We start from the raw sequence: 17,738 nt of genomic DNA, 5'->3' as shown, positions 1-17,738 counted from the left end.
CTTCTATATATGAACCATTTTCCCAACCATGGTGTTCTGATAATTTTTGAGTTGATAACTAAAATGAGATTATATTTGAATAATGTATGGTACATGCATGATTGATAATATATTAATAGCATGTGCGTTTTAAAAATATTATTATTATTATTATTATTATTATTATATTACATAAAAATTAAATGCTTCATTGTTTAAGGAATAAAAGACTGGATTAGAGGTTATACAAGTGATAATTTACTTTAATTCGAACTCGAGTGCAGAGTAGAGAGTATATCCACTTTAACCAACTTAGCTAAGCTCATATCTACGACTGAATTAGAGTTATAAATCACAAGCATGTAGCATAGTAAGGCATATTAGGTAAGGCCAACAATTGACAAACGTTTGTTAATTGTATATTTAACCTAACATTATTACTTGGGAATGCAAATTACCTCAAATCTAAACAGAGCCAACTCCATTGTCATTAAACTTTTCTGCTATCATTTAGCTGAACGTGAATAGACTAATTAGGCCCACACCCACGTACGTTAGATTCCTTTATTTAAAATTGACGGTGGAAAATGTTGACAGTGGGAAAAGGCAGCGACATAGGTCACACAACCAAAAATGACACAATTTAAACTTTAGCCTTTTATCAAATGAAATGACAAGAAAGACTAAAATTCCAAAGATGAAAACACAAAAGAAAAAAAAATCTACTACATGCATGGAGGGCCCTCTCTTTAAGCCAATGAAGTCTCTTTTTGTTTAGTCTTTCTCTCTCCCAACATGAACATACACTGGCCTCTCTCTCTCTCTCTCTCTCTCCGAGTTGACTCACTTGCTTTTTTGAGTGCAAACTCAGACTCGTTATCCTCTTAATCTAGTTTCCATTGGTATACATTTCATCTAATAAAACTCTAGTATATAGAGACCAACAAAGGCTCTCTTTTAAGTAGCTTTGTAATTAATGTATAGGGCTCTCATTGATGACCACTACTAGTGTATTGACTCAAGTCACCCATTGAAGCTAACTTGGCTAGCTCTTGTTGAAAGAAGGGCACTCCGCTAATCGCATCGCCTCCGACTCCGAGAAAATCTCTAGTTAGACTACTTTGCTCACTTTGGCTTTGTTTTATCAGATTGGCTGCTCCAGGCATATTCATCAAGTGTTTGTTGCTCAAGAAGGAGCTAGAGAACAACGATCCGTCTCGAATTGTGGTTGCTGGAGTTGAAGAAGACATGGAATTCACTAAATCATTGAACCTCTCAACTTCATTTTTGTTGTGGTGGTGGCCATATGAACTGAGCTGGTTTGACATATTGTTGGAAGAATTGGACGATGTGCTCATGAAACCAAAGGCAGTGTCGTTGAATGTTGTTGCTGGGTTGTTGTTGTTGTTGTTGTTGCTGCTGCTTCTTGTAGATCCCATTTGAGCTGCTTTTTGCAGAAGTGCTGTGGCTGACATGGGTTGGTGTTGGTGATTGTTATTGTTATAGAAAGAGGTAGCAGAAGCAGTTATCGTTTCAGACAAACTTCCTTTGGATTCTTCTAATTCCTCCTTAAGTCCCCGAGCCAACGACGAAGATGACATGGAGAGATTAAACGATGCCTCTTCCGGGAACTTAGTGTTGTTGATGAGCCACTGCGTCTGCGATGACGATGAAGATCCAAACATGTCCATAGAAGCTGTCGGCAACAATTCCGCCATAAAAGCATTGGAATTGAGATGAGAATTGTTGGCGGCAGCAGGGTCTGAGCCAGCAAATTCTTGCTGAAACATTGGTATAAAATGAGGGATTCTTGGTGGTTGATGATGAGGGTTAATGTTGGTAATATTATTGCCCCCATTGATGAAGCTTGGATTCATATTGGTAGTTGAAGCTGAACCAAACCTTGCACTTTCTTCAGCCGCCAATGCATCACAGAAAGCTCGATGAGTTATGAAGCTGTCCTTCCTGTGTAACAAAATTTGGTAAACAATCGGTACCCGAATTGTGCATAAAGCTTTAAATTCAAATAGAACCCCCATTAAAGCCTCTACGTGATGAGAGCATTAAATATATATATATATTAATTATTTTCCCAAATTAATCATATAAAGTAGGGAATTTTTGTTATAATTAAAGAGAACATGTTGGAAAAACAGTTACCTGGAAAAAAGTGTGCCACAGTCACATCTATACTCTCTAGTCCCACAAACCTTGCTATGAGCCTTCCAATCCGATTGAACTGCGTATTTCTTTGAGCATTTCTCACACTTCCATTTCTTCTCACCGTGCTTTCGGCTGAAGTGCTTTTTGATTCCGGTGAGGTCTCCGAGTGCTCGGGAAGGCTCGTGGTGCACGCATGTCCTTTCCGGGCACACGTACACCTTTTTTCGAATCACTTCTTTGTTTGATCTTTGTTTGAGCTTCCATGGAAGGTTGTGGCCTCGTCGGTGAAGCTGCAAGTTCTGGTCTCTCTGGAATCCCTTGTTGCAAATTTCGCAAACGAATCGGTTTGTGGCCATTAGAGATTTTGGGGACAAAGCTATGACTTCTGCATCTGGATCTGCAATTGAATTATTGAAGTAACCAATATCAAACAAAAAGTTTAAAAAAAGAATACAAGATGAAGATTGAGTTGATCAATAGACAAAGCTAAAGAAGTGAAGTGTGTGAAGTTGCAAGGTGGAGATGAAAGTACACTTTCCTGGAGTTCCTGGTAAATTCCTCTTCCTCTTGAGCTGATTATCGGTGTTAGGGTTAGGGTTAGGGCTGGAACTTAGTTCTTGAGCTAACCCTTTGATGGTGGAGGGAATTGAGAGCCCATCTTCGGACATCATATTGAATCTGAAGTAATTAGAAGTAACGGGTTGCGTTCTAAAACTTGCCAAGACAAAAGAAGTAACAAGGGAAGAAGCTAAAACTACTAAAACAAATTAAGAAACAAAAAAAAAAGAAAAGGATTTACTACTATAATTAAGAAGACAATACAAGAAATCTCGGTGCATGTATTGGAATTTTGGATCGCTGAGAACAAATTAAGAACCCAAATGAAGCTCTTTTTGTTTTCTGGGAAAACTTTTTACTCTGCTTGAACTTGGAAAGAAAAATGCCAAACATACAGAAAATGAAAGCAAAAGAGAATATTTCTTCTCTCTCTTTCTCTCTCTCTCTCTCCTTCCCTTTATCTAATACGGCTGCTCTCCCAAAGTCGGTCAGCCGTAGACTCAGCTGGACCGCTAGACCCCATTCTCTCCTTTTACTCAATAATATATATATATATCTACAAATCAATATTTTCTTCTTTTTTCCTTTTCCTTATGAATATGGTGAAAACTAATCTTTGTGCGTACATGAGCTTAAAAAAATAGAAGTGGGAAAGTTTTAAAAGATGAAATCAAAGGCTTGATTTGAAAAGGGTAAAGGCTAGATATAGAGAAAGAAAAGTGAGTTGCCTTTACAGCCAGCAATTGATGAGGTGAAAAATGATTATGCTATAATTGTATGAGGACCATATGAGCTCTAAAAAAGATAGAGAGAGAGAGAGAGAGAGGGTGGTGCCGTCCGTGAGAGCTGAGTGGGCAGAGAGAGAGGAGTGGGGCCCATGAAAGACTGTCAGTGAGTGACAGAGAAAGAAAGGTGATAATACAAAGACAAGAGAAGACTGGTACCGCTTGACATGTCGACCAAAACCCACGAGACACTACACTCACCCGATGCACACGTACTCTTCCCTCACTCTACCTACACCTTTTTCTAGAAATTCGCTCCCCCTCTCTCTCTCTCGCTGCCTCTCTCTCTCTCTCTCTGTGGTGGCTGGCTTCACTTCACATTGAGCAACTGCATAAATTAGATTCTTTCCCGACTTTGACTCAGTCTTACTTGCGGTAAAAAGTTTACTAATATTTACCAGCAAGCAACTTAGGAACGAAATCTTGCAAGGTGTGTGAGTCGTTATTAATCACTTGATCTACAAATTTCTTATTCGATTATAGATTACTTGTTCTACAAATTTCCTATTCGATTATAGATTACTCGTTATATCTCTTGTTTCATATAATAAATTAGTTAGTGCAATATAATTCAAATGAATTATAATATAAGATTGTGTAATGTGTAATTGCTTTGCATTGCAGTATCACTCTATCTCTATCTGTTAGTCCTTTTCTTAATTAATCAATTTAGGGATTGCTTGGTTAGTGTGCAATGTCTATTCGCACTCAATAATAATATAGGTAAAAAATACCTTCATTATTGTACAACAATGCCTTAAGTTTTTGCTTTTCCATTATTTTGGGGATTTGGACAGATTTTTGGAGGAGGTGGTAGGTTAGATTAAAGACCACCTAAAGTAAGAGCAAATAAACAAAATGTGTGGACACAGACCAAAAAAAATACAAAATGTATGGAGGAACTATACTTACCTGCGCTAGCTGCAATAGAAGTTTAATTTGTGATTAGCAATTCATATGTAACATTTGGTTAGATTCTCAGGCCATGTAACAAATAGTAATTGGCTTCTGAAAGTATCTCCTCAATTTACTTTTTCGAGGAAAGGTATCAAACTAAGAAAGGAAAAAATTATTTATCTTCTTATTCAATAAATTTCATACGTTTGTTTTTGTCAAGAAGATTGCAATGGGGTCTAGCCCAGTGAAAAATGGCTTTTATTTGCATACCAGTGGTCTCAGGTTCGAACTCCGGTGACACCTTGATAATGTGTGTGAGAAACCTCCTCCCCTTATAATTTAGACTATTGTTTGTATTCAAAAACAACAAAGAATACAAAGGCCAAATACATGATGGGTTGTGAACTAGCACAATACCTTGAGGCCCAAAACCTTGTGAAACAAGGAAAGTTTTGAAGCCAATCAAAGAGGTCCTATTTATTTCCTTTTGCGTGAATCATTGCTTGATGGGCTTAGAGTGTTAGTCAAGTAAGCCTTTGGTGATGAGTAGAGACGACTTAACCTAGCCTTATATAAGCTTAAGACTCTGCTCTCATCAAACTCGTTCTCTAACCCTAATCTCATCTTAAAGAGAGAGCTAAAACAGTTTCTGAAAGATAGCAGAAATCTTAAGCATTCATGTCTTTTGCTTGTGTTGTCGCTGTTGCGATTGAATGAGTTCTAAGATTGTTTACTCAAGGAATCTAGTACTAGGTATGTCTTCTATGTATTTCATGTTGTGTGAAAGATCATGGACACGTATATAGAAAATCTAACAAACACAACAATGCTTGCAATGCATAAATGAATTACCTTGAATAAGCTTTGATTGCATCAAGCCATCTTGAAGTTGATCTCAGTCACAATATATTGTCTTAGCACTAACCTAGATTAGTCTAGCTTATTGAGCTTGATCAGGTGCATAAGAAATTACAATCAAATTTTACATCTTTGTCAAGGAAAACTAAGAATATAGCTTAGCCAAAATCCTAACACACGTTTGTAAGGACAAGTTGTTGTAGCATAGGGTGCGTCCAGATTGAATAATGAGATGAGGATAGTGATAGATGGATAGGAGGGAGATATGGAAGGGAGAGATGTGAAAATGGAGGAGGATAACATGGGGAAGGAAAGGGGGAAAATTTGAAAGTTAGGGTAAGGGATTTTAGGGAAATTGAGGACTATCCATATAGGGATTTGATGGTGGCTAAAAGGAGAAGCCACTAGTGGAAGCAACAACAAAAGGCAAAGAGAAACGAAAGGGAGTCAATTTGAGTACAAAGCATAGGATATAATACCCATAAAGAGTGGGATGGTGGGTGGAGGCACCGGCTTTCAAGCTAGCCGAGAGAGAGTAGTTTTTGCAAGGATGAAACTAAGAAATGTAACCTAGAAAATGAAAAATAAAACATTAAAAAAATGAAGAAAATTAGGCTTCATTTGGCCATTTGAAGGGATTCCATATTTATAGATTTAGATGATACTATAAGATAAAATTCTTTGTTACAACCCTTGTATGCCAAGATTTGGACAAGAAAGAAGGGAAGAAAACAAATGAATTTCAAATGATTGTTAGATATATGCCCTATAAGCCAATATAAAATAGATAATTCTAAGGAAATAATATATATAATAACTAAAGGAGCAAGAACGTTGCTTTAGATACATAACGTATACAAAGTAACAAGTCCATGGATTAAGACATAAATGGAAAGTGGTCTAAATAAGTTAGATGCACGAGACCTTTCCATACATATAAATATCATATCCTAAAATGTTCCTGGTCATAGGATCACCAATTGGACAATAATGACCCGCAAAGATTGGTACGCATTATGTCTGCTCAATTGGGAGGATAACTAGTCTCAAGTTATTCGTGTAGAGACACTAAGACAGATGTGTAGGTGCTCTATAGAAGATGGAGTCCACTGAATGCGATCAACTCTAGAATTCTTGTATGGAAGTCTTACTCACAATTGTCAAACAAAGAATTCTGGTATAAAAGCCAATATAAAATAGATAATTCTAATGAAATAATATATATAATAATCAAAGGGGCAAGAATATTGCTTTAGATACATAACGTACACAAAGTAACAAGTCCATGGATTAAGACATAAATGGAAAATGGTCTAAAGAAGTTAGATGCACGAGACCTTTTCATACGTATAAATATCATATCCTAAAATGTTCTTGGTCATAGGATTACCAATTGGACAATGGTGACTTGCAAAGATTGGTACACATTATGTCTGCTCAATTGGGAGGATGACTAGTCTCAAGTCATTCGTGTAGAGACACTGAGACAGATGTGTAGGTGCTCTATAGAAGATGGAGTCCATTGAACGGGATCAACTCTAGAATTCTTGTATGGAAGTCTTATTCACAAGTGTCAAACAAAGAATTCTAAGTTGTGATAATGCAAATTAATCCTTAGATCTGAGACATCATAGTTGTCTTGTGTATATGTTGTTTCTCTTTGAAAACACTATATGGTCGTATCAAAATGATGTGACTTAAAGGTGTTCCTCAGGATTCTCAGCGTGTACACAGAGACAGGTGAATGTACAACAAGGAATCTATGCTCTTAGTAAGAAGAGAGAATACTCTAAAGATATAATTCGTGAATCTTTGGCCAAAGTATTGGATGGAAATTGAAACAAGAACGTTTGCAATTTCATCATATTGAATCATATAATCTAGAGATGTCATATTAGGGATTTTGACACAAGTTTACCATATCCGGAGAATATGACATAGAGTATTAATTAGCGAATGATCGAATTGCATTGTAATCACAAACTGACTAGGTTCTCTAAATGAATTCTTTTTAGCTTAGGTAGCCATGCCATACTGCTAGGTGTCACTCATGGCTTGTGGAAGCCCTGTAAGGACTAATTATAATTAGCTTTCACCAATAGGGAGAATTGTATGGAGGAAGAAAAAGAAGACTGAGAGGGAGAAGAAAGAAGCGCCGACACAAATTAAAAAAGGGGAAGATATTTGTTAGGGTTTTTTAAATATTTTTTTAATTATGTTGGGTAGACCTATAAATACTAGAAGTATACATTAATAGTATAAAGATGTCATTTATCATAGTGGTCTTTGAATTGAAAAGAATCTTAAGGTCAATAGTTCAACACTCATTGTGCTACTTTTTTTTTTTTGTTTTTTGGGGGGTAATATTCAAGTTTTTTTTTTTTTGCATTGTTTCATCTTAAAAAGAAAATCGAAACTTTAACACTATGACCCTATAAAGTAACAATCCTGAATCCGTCACTGATACAGGGGGACAAACATACTCTTTTGATCAACTTACCTAACCTAAATCTGCTTCTTATACGTATACGTTGCTCTTATGTAGTGAAAGCAAAAACTCTCCGTGAACACATGCATATTAAAAAATCATGTAAGTTTTTAATGTGCTCTATCTTATTTTACTCTCGTCATCTTGATTTTTTATGTTATTTCTTTCATCCTTTAATGGTTTGTTTGCCGTGACGAGTTGATACAACTCACCAACACGTTGTCTCTATGGGAAACAGCAGGACTCAAAAAGCCGCGTCTGATCCCCTCAGTGTTTATTCCCACCACCATGAAATCACAATGATCAGGAGGAACACTCCTGTGAGTAAGAACATATACTAGTCTAGCTAGCCTCTCTACATGACACTGGTTGACAGTTTATATTTAAAAAATACTAAGCGTACCACACATTATGCATCACCTATCTAATAGAGATGGATCCCATTATATTGATGGGCTCCACCTCTATTAGTTCGCCCCGAGGCACTTAGACTTCTAAATTTTTTAAAACGACCGTAGTTCTCTTGGGACCATGTATGAAGAACTGCAATTTATTTGTAATAGCCGGAGACATTCTTCACATCCATATATCCACTGCATATAATTTCCCCTTTCCAATGAATTAACAAATACTTTGTTTATTCCTTGGTATTCTTGTTTGGTCCTGTTCCTGCGTAGATTTTAATCAAAATGTACGCAAATGCTTGTAAATCTATATATAAAGCCAGAGGAAAAGAATGGAAAACATTCAAAATAACAAAAAATGTCTTTATTTTAAGAAAATAGTAAGAAATGAACTTAACCATTAAATGAGTAAATTAAAAATATTTTATATTAAAAAATATATTAAATGGGTCCTATTTTCATAAAACAGAACTACACCCATTTTCTTTTTCTTAATATATATAAAAACTCAATTGGCACACGCTCAAAGGGCTAGTTACTAGTATATCTAAATCTATATATAAAGCAAAAGATAGAGAATGGTGAAACATTCAAAATACCAGAAAATATCCTTGGTTAATTCAAATATTAAGAATTAAAATTATTAATTAAATGAGGATAATATGGTAAATTCACATTTTTTCATATTAAAAAAATAAAAATAAAAATAAAAATCAGATAATAGATCCAATTTTTACGGAACACAACTACCCATTATCTTTTTTAATTCTAAAGTAAAATTAAAATTTTTAAAAATATTAATAATGTAAAATATTAGGACAAAGTTTATCTTATGAGGCAACATATTTTAAAACTTGGGTTTTCCTTGGAAGTTAAAAAGTAGATGAGTTTAAAACAACTGAAACGCAGAACATTCTATGATCTTTGGGGTAGAATTTTCGTGTACGGGCATATAGCACTAAAGCTAGGTAGTCCAAAAGAAAACAAAGACAACCCAGATGACAAAAGTGTTTGCGCAGCAAGCCATTACCATATGCATTTCAAATCGTCATGATTTCCTTCCTTGTGGCCAATATCTCAATAGGGTCGTTTGCTTTTGGCTATCTGTCTGCTATTGTTTACCAAAGGGAAGCAAATCATGAAGATGGGAAATGCCCATGGCTTGCTACAGAAGCACTTTCGTCATCTGGGGTTGTCTTTGTTTTCTTGGGACTGCCCTCTCTTTCGTGCTCTATGCACGCACCAGAAAATTCTACTCCCAAAGATCATAGAATGTATGCTTTTAGTTTTTTTTTTTAAAATCCCAAGGATTGAGTGCCAAGATCCACACCGATATTGTTGGTGCTGATTTTTTTTCTTCGCCTTGGATAACTTCTTGTTAGCGCCACAACAATCCGTTAATGACGGGTAGTTTCTAATGCTAACAACATGGCTTAGCCATTTGAGAGCTGCTGCTGATGATGATGATGATGAAGAAGAAGACATGACAAATCAAGGATTGGGTTTTGAATTTTGATGAAGTAGTAGAGTCTGCAGCGCACTGATTTATATAAAGCAAACTTGGTATACGCTGAGGAGAGGGATGTTGTGTGAAAGAGTGTGACCCATTAATTTGTCATGTAAAGGCTAAACATGCGATGCTCATGGGAGGAGACCATATCCAAGAGTGTGAAATGGGAGGAGACTATATCGTACGTGTTTCAATTGTTGTTTTTTTCACCTGGAAAATGGACAGTTTTGGTGGGAAATTCATTCATGGCCTATTGGGCTTTGACAAATCACTAGAAATGAGTCCAAGCCCTAAAAGCCAAATTTATGCTTATTATTACAAATAAATAGAAAAGAAACTTACAAACGGAATCCCTAAAGCCCTAAGGCCATTCCCAATGGGGGCTCTCGCTCTAAAGGCGGCTGCACCGCCATTGGGCTGCAAAATATTGCAACCAAAGCAAAAAAGTCATCCCAGTGGTGTAATTTCAAGTAAAATAAAAGTCATAAAACTAAAATAATAATATTAATAATTAAAATAACATTAAAAGGGTATTACAAATTTACCTTTATTATTATTTTAGAACCTGAGATGTGGTTAGGCTTTTTAAGATAGGCATGCATACCCCAACCCCAGTACAAAAATATCTAAATTCCTTGATTCATGCTTGAATTATCAAATATTTTAGACATGATAACCAAGGTCTAAAATACCGATGGTATCAGAAATATCGGTAGTCCAAAAACACAAAATTTTAATGAAAATATCGGGATATTATCGATATCAATAAAAATTGAATAAAAACCACGAAAATTGTAAGAAAAACTTGGAAATTTTTATTGAAACTTTGGAGGGTGTTTATTCAGTCAATTATCTATTAGTTTATCACAAACAATTGGAAGGAAATGCATTGCATAATGGGCTAACTGATTTAAGTTGATTATATAGTGAGCTGACAAACACTGTGAGTGTAGAAAATATATAGTAACTAATGAAGAAGATTAAACATACCATAATCATTTATATATTATGATTTACTACAATATTTTATACTTTATACATTGCATAGTAAGATACATGAGTGACTTAGTACCACACAAAGTTCTTATGAGGTTCAAATTTTTCACTATCTTCATCATCTCTATGTGTCGAGTAAGTATATTGTAAAGAGTAGTCATCAAATGATAAACCCCCAAAATAGTTTTGCAGTAATTGTTCAAAACAAAATAATATAAATATACATATTTTAACATATTATCATAAAAACATAAGCAACATGGTAGTTAAGGCATTGGAGGAGTGAAATGGCAAAGGTTTGAATCCCCTTTGTGTGTGTGTGTGTGTGTGTTTTTTTTTTTTTTTCATTTTTTCCATTACATTGATATTTTTGATATTATAGCGATATTTTGACAAAATATTGCTTAAGTGTTAGCAAAATTATCGACATCAATATTTTTCGATATTATCGATATTTATACGATATGTGTATATACGTTCAAAAATATTCGTGACTCGAAAAAATGATAATATCATTGATATTTCATTGATATTATCGATATTTTATACTATGATGATAACTTCTATTTTTTGTTACAAGGTGGGTGGGATGAACCCAAAATCCCAAAAAAAATCTAATAAAAAACATTTCGGACCAATGCCCCGCCAAAAACATGCGTAAATTGTATTAAAGGTACACTAGCAAAAAGGATTGGTGGATTGAGGAATTTTCTATATTGGCAAGGGATGTAAATTATTTTTTATTTTTTTTTTAAGAAGGAGGATTCATTCATAAAACCACTGACATACAAAGAGCGATATGATATAGTAGCCTCGTTAAAACATTTCTAGGACAACCTCATGGAACAAACCCCTAAGGAGGAAAGAGTACCACACATGTTATGGACTAATAAGAGAGTCCAATTCAAGTCACTTTGACCATTACAATTAAATAACAAGTCAAAAATGAAAACTAACACAAAGACCTCCGATTAGAGCCGTAATAAGAGACCAACACAGTAGACCCACATGAGAGAACCGCAGAAATCCCAAATAGTAAACCCATAGGACCGCAGTACATACCGACTATCAAAAGAAGCCTTCTATCAGCAAAATTATAGTCATTTGACACCCACACGAACTGTAAGGCATACCATAGCAGAAATCAAGAGAAAACATGGAGGAGGAACACAGAAACAACAGTAAAAAGACCTATGAGAAGCACTCCACTTCAACTCAGAACCTGACAAAGAAAACCTCCTATGACCAAACATAGTTCTTCGGTCGGCGCAGAGTAGAGAAAAGTACCACATCCTAACAACTACCATCAACGTCGCTATTGCCGCTGCAGTTAAAACAAAGACAAAACATCAGTCACCAGGTATCACAATTCTCCCAAAGAGAGACATAATCCAGCATCACTACTGCCGTCCTTGCCGAGACAAAGACAACACCAGTCACCTAGAACACTGCATAAACAACCAAACAAAACAATTAGACAAACATATCTAGACTATCTGGGGAGGGGAAGAGGAAGAGAAGAGTGGATAAGAGGAAGGGAAAATATGGGAGAAAAAGAAGGGGAGATGAGGAGAGGAGGGGGAGATGGGTGGAGGGAAGGAGGGGCAATGGCCACCTCCCCCCCCCCCCCCCAGCTTCCTTGTGATTGGTTGTCAGCAAGAAGAAAAGGGACCAAAGTGCGGCTAGGGTTTTCACAAAAGTTGAAACTCCTTCACCATAACCCAATTATTGTGGCAAGGGATGTACATATGGGTTTGAAATCAATACAATTTCACCAATCCGTATCCGATCTAATATAGATTAGATTATGATTTTTCCAATTCGATCACATTAGAGGTTTAAATCCATTCTGATACGATCCAATTGATACTGAATTAGATTGGATTGGATGATTGGTTTTCATAATGAAAAAAATATAATAATGAAATATTTGTTATAAATATATAGGAATGTGGATGACCACCATTATGCCCATTATCTCCACATTTTCATATATGTAACCTATGCTCTTATTGTTGTAATTAGTAACTATAATTTGTGGGTTAAATACATGTAGTTGTAAGCCTATAAATAGGTGCTTATCAAAGATGAATGGAATAAGTTTGAGAGAACAAATTCTCTTGTCTTTCTCTTCCTCTTATTTCTCTACAAATTCCCTTAGTTATATAATAATATGAAACATTTATCATAAAGTTTAATATAATCAAACATTTTAACATACGTAAATGTAAAATATAAATAAAATGTTAGAGAAAATTATTTTGATTTTATAATATATATTAAACATAACTCCATCAAATTACTTAAAATGTTTATAACTTTATTAATGAAAATTACCAATTGAGCACAATAAGCATGAAACTAACTAGATTTGATTAGATATTGGATTTGATTGGACCCTCACAAGTAAATTCATAATCCGATCCAACTATGTCGGTTTTGGAAATTAGGAATCCAATCCAATCCACCAAATCATCAAAACCAATTAAATTTAAATAAAATTGAATTAGATCGATCGATTTAGACGGATTGAATTGAATCTTTCACACCATCTAGACCAAATAAACATCTCTCACACCACAAATACTCATCAAACAACAGATAATGTAGGTACTAGACACTTACAAGTCTGCAATTAATCCGTAGAATCTCATCGAGAACCAAACCTAGCACAGCTGCCTAGCAGCCCTAGTGCACGCCATTTTGTCCGTTTCTACCTTGTCGTAGCCTCTCAGAATTTTTAACAAACAATTTGCTCCTATAGCATACCTTGCTCAAGATGGCATCAAAAAGGGCGAGTGAATTTACCATGTTGACTCTAAATTTGTTTCCCTGGCCATTAGCGGATTGCATGAGATGTAACTCATTTTTTTATTTTTAACATGACCAAGAATAGTCCCTATATATTGATAATTAATTTAGTTCATGACTTTAGCTATCTCTTTAAAGTCAGTTTAGTTAGAATATTATATTTCATTCACCCCCGTCTCCGAATTTTTCAACATATTTTCTCTAGTATAGCTTTCTTCGGACTAGACATTCTAGTTATAAACTTTCACTAGGGGTAATTATTTTATTAATATAGGTCAAAATCATTTGAAATTAAAAACATAAAGTATCTGGTCTTAGTAATAATTAAACTCGATCAACTTAAATAAATAATTAAGATTAAACGTGATCAACTAAAAATATTCAACTTGAATCCAATAATTCACAAATATTAATAGCAATATATTTTCTGTAGTATAGTTTTCATACAAATTGCATAGAATTTTTTTTTTATGCGAATATAATAGCACCGCATGGCGTGGGAGATGTAGATGGCCTCCACACTGTCAGGATCAATGTAGGAAAATGGAGAAGGGCTCCTTTTACAGTCTATGTTTTTTTGTCTGTCATATTATTATTAGGATAACTCTCTTTACAGTATGTGTTCTTTGTACTCTTTTCTTCTATTGATCTAATATAATTATATCGCCCTTTTATCATAAAGGAATGTATTATTTGGATTGAATTTACTTTGCTATACATCCTCCAAAATTCACAAAAATGTTCCTTATCCTTTTACTCTGAAGGGGAGATTAATTCTCTTGAGAATGTGTGTGTGTATATATATATGTAACGTTACATCCATGTTTGTGTTGAATGCTAATAGCTCATGAATAAATTGTTAGAAAATTTAATATGAGATTACTAAAATTATTCTAGTGGATGAATAAAAATTAGAAAATTACATATCATGTGGTACCGGCCTTTTCTTCTTCTTCTTCTTTTTTTGGCTTAATGAGAAAAGGTCAACACAAAACCCCTACAACACTCATTGACCCATCTATCAAGGTCAAAAGTTGACACCACAAAGGCAGGGAGTGAGTACTCTCAAATATGAAAAAAGGAAAAAAAAAAAAAAAAAAAAAAAAAAGGGAGAGAATTACTTAAACTATAGTAGTTAAAGCATCAACAATAAAATTAGCCTTTCTGAGGATCTGACGAAACTTAAAACTGCAAATAATCAGAGTGTTTTGAATCTTCTTACACCCAAAGCTCGCCAATACCTATGTTTGCTGGCAGCACATAACACATGAAGCTGGGGAAGATGAGACTAGCTTTCACAAAACCATCAAAATTCAACTTGAAAAAAGAAAAAAAAAAGAGGTTTAGAGGGAAGCCATCTGACTGGATAATCACTCCAAGCAAACCACCCTCCTCCCAGCCGAAGCCGAAGAGGCAATGGACTAGAATTGACAGACCAATATACTGAGCTCAAGTGCGAGCCACCACCCTCAAGATTTTGTAGGACGAGAGCGAACCTGAGACCACTTGTCTACAAGTGAAGTCTCTTTTTTATTGGGCTAAAGCTAGTTAGTAAACATAAGAGTACTATTAATTAGACTTAAAAGAAGAAATAGGATCATTTCTTCCCAAATTTCAAAAGGATTTTGTGATCTACGCTAAATTTCCTATGAAAAAAATAAGTTGAATCTTTAGTTTTTAATTTTTAAAGTAACATATATATGCTTCTCTCTCTCCTTCACCCCTCTCTTCTAACAAGAACTTTCGCTCTTGCTTCTCTCCCTTTCTCTTCTAAAAAGAAAGAAAAAAATAATAATAATAATAAAAACGTCTATAGAACCATCATCAACTGTCCCCACATGCACGTTCGTAAGAACAAGATAAGCTTATTGACCTGAAAAAGAAAAAAAAAAAAAAAAAAAAACAAGATATAGCTTGACCTTGATTCAGACATAAAAGGACAAACCCACCTAGGATTCGATCCCATAAACATTGAATAATTTATTAATCGATTCGAACAAGGTTCATAATCCTATGCTTTTGTGCATGAGGAATAATTTCTATATATACAACAGCAGATAGAGTTTGAGTATTCATCTACATCGAAACAAATTAAGACCTGGGTTTCATCGTGCTGTCCTGATTAATTTTTTCTGAACAAAGTCTTCTCTTAACTCTAATAGCCCAAATGGGCATCGGTTTTATGGATTTTCCCACTAAATTACAAGAATTAGGGACCCCATGCCCATGCACGTATATGATGAAGAGAGTACGTAAGAGAGAGACTTGTACGCGGGAAAGGGCTCGACATTAGCAATTTCTTTTTTTGTTGAAGTTGTATATTACTATATAAACCAACAAATAAAACTATTTCATTTGATGCATCATACTTACTAATCATGCGTATTGTTGGCCACTTATCTTATTATAGCAAAACTGGCTCGAATAGTAGGTCGAGAAACGTGATTAGGTTCAACGCGATCATCAAATTTGGAACGAGATTGATGTTATAAAAAAAATTTCGAGATGAAATTATGTGGCACCCCTCATATGTTTATGAAAAATTGACGATGAAAATATATGTAGCAATTGAACCATATATATATATATATATATATATATCGGACATTTGATCATGAAGTTTTGGGAGAGGCTAGAGAGTGAGACGTCGCTCAAACCACAAGTAGAAACAAGGAGACTTTCAATGGCAGAAAGATACAATTTTAGTGTTTATGTTGGTGGCATTACTATGTCTTTGCACAAGCGAGAGAGGACACGTGGACAGCTTCTCCATGAAGCTTGGTTCGTGGAAAACTAAGTTGTGGAAGGCAAGAAGTGTTAAGAGCATCTATTTGTTAATCCGATGTTGAAGATTTGGAACAATTAAAGACAATGTTGCATGCATTGACAACCTAATTTGTCACAATCTGATTCCGGCCAGTATCCAGCCAATTTGGAGCACCATTGCGTTGAAAACAGATGGGAAATGGTGTTTTTACCGCGTTAAAATCTTTATTAATTCCAAGCAACAATGCAAAACAACAATGCAAAACAACAATCATAATAAATTATTAAAATTTTCTGGTAAATATTTAATTAACTATCAACATTGATTAGGCCAATGAGATGTTTTATTTTAATTAAAGTAGCTAATACAAAGTTGTAAAGGTTGCTCTCTCGTACACGAGAGAGTCGTCGCGTCAAAATTAGGGTTAGGGTTTCGTCGGCGCCGCCCGTCTCTCTCCGACTTTGATTGGGATCGTGGTGGGGTGTCTTCTCAACATGGTCGTTTGTAGTGGTGGTTTTGAGTTTGTGGATTTCGATTGGGGTTTGTTGACGTAATAGTGTTATGTGAGAACTTTACTACAGTAATAGTGAAATTGACAGTTTTTCCTTCTATTTAATTTGTCCAAAGGAAATCTATCCCCTAACAAAGGAGAACAACTTAGTTAACTCTCCATCTCACAACAAGAGAGAGAGAGAGAGAGAGAGAGAGAGAGAGAGAGAGAGAGAGAGAGAGGATGATTCTAGTTGCAAGTAAAATTTTATCCTAGCAAAAGGGCCAAGGACGGTGGGTCATGGACCCATTTATTGGCGCCGTTCCCTTCGAAATGGTGGGTCATGAATCAAAATCGGAGCTCCAAGACCTAGACTTACAACTTACTAGTTTTGTCTTTGCGTGCGCGACGTTCCAACTCTTCTTCTATCACCTCAGCCATATTTTCTACATCATGTTATGATATGATGTGAGTCAACAACTATTAATATTCTAACAAGTAACCTAGACCTAGTGGAGCTATAGGTACGTAGATCCTGTGCAAAGTGAGTAAGGCTATGTTAAGACAGAGAATTTACCAAAACTCATTAGAAACCAAGATAACTCTTCTTCTTTACAGCATGCATTAATCAATATATCCACATGAGCTACTGGTTTTTACCGTTTTATCAGCTGACTTTCTCCTCAAGTAATATTCCATTCGGTGTATCCAAAAATGCATAATATGCCCCACATGCAAATTACATTAAGTTGGGGCCAAATGACCATACAATCCAAACAGGTTGGTCGAAGAATGTAATTCCAATATGAAAATCCAAAGGGGTAGCTGTCTCTCAGTCCCTTTCTTCAAGAGTTCAAACATTTACGTGACACCATCTTGTAAACTATATATCTCACGTAATGTCCACATCTGCATGAAAATTCCGCATATAATGCCTCCACGCCACTTCCCTTTTTCCAATACCAACTGTTTTCGATTGATATTATCGTTGCTTCTGTTTCTTCTCTCATCATCCAAGAAACTCTGCTTTCA

The 17,738-nt window shown here is 35.3% G+C and overlaps 1 protein-coding gene across 1 annotated transcript; it reads right to left on the bottom strand.

Moving 5' to 3' along the window:
- Window positions 1-596: 596 nt before the first annotated feature.
- LOC117632311 (zinc finger protein BALDIBIS-like) lies at window positions 597-3,262 on the bottom strand. The gene is made up of 3 exons (XM_034365752.1): window positions 2,681-3,262; window positions 2,140-2,539; window positions 597-1,944 (listed from the first exon to the last, which is right to left on the bottom strand). The coding sequence occupies exons 1-3, from the start codon at window positions 2,811-2,813 to the stop codon at window positions 969-971; spliced, it is 1,509 nt and encodes a 502-aa protein (XP_034221643.1). The 5' UTR covers window positions 2,814-3,262; the 3' UTR covers window positions 597-968.
- Window positions 3,263-17,738: the final 14,476 nt, after the last annotated feature.

This window comes from Prunus dulcis, chromosome 6 (assembly GCF_902201215.1).
Source record: "Prunus dulcis chromosome 6, ALMONDv2, whole genome shotgun sequence".
Lineage (NCBI taxonomy): Eukaryota > Viridiplantae > Streptophyta > Magnoliopsida > Rosales > Rosaceae > Prunus > Prunus dulcis.
The sequence above is the reverse complement of the archived record's forward strand: the minus strand, read 5'-3'. Positions and strand labels throughout refer to the sequence as shown.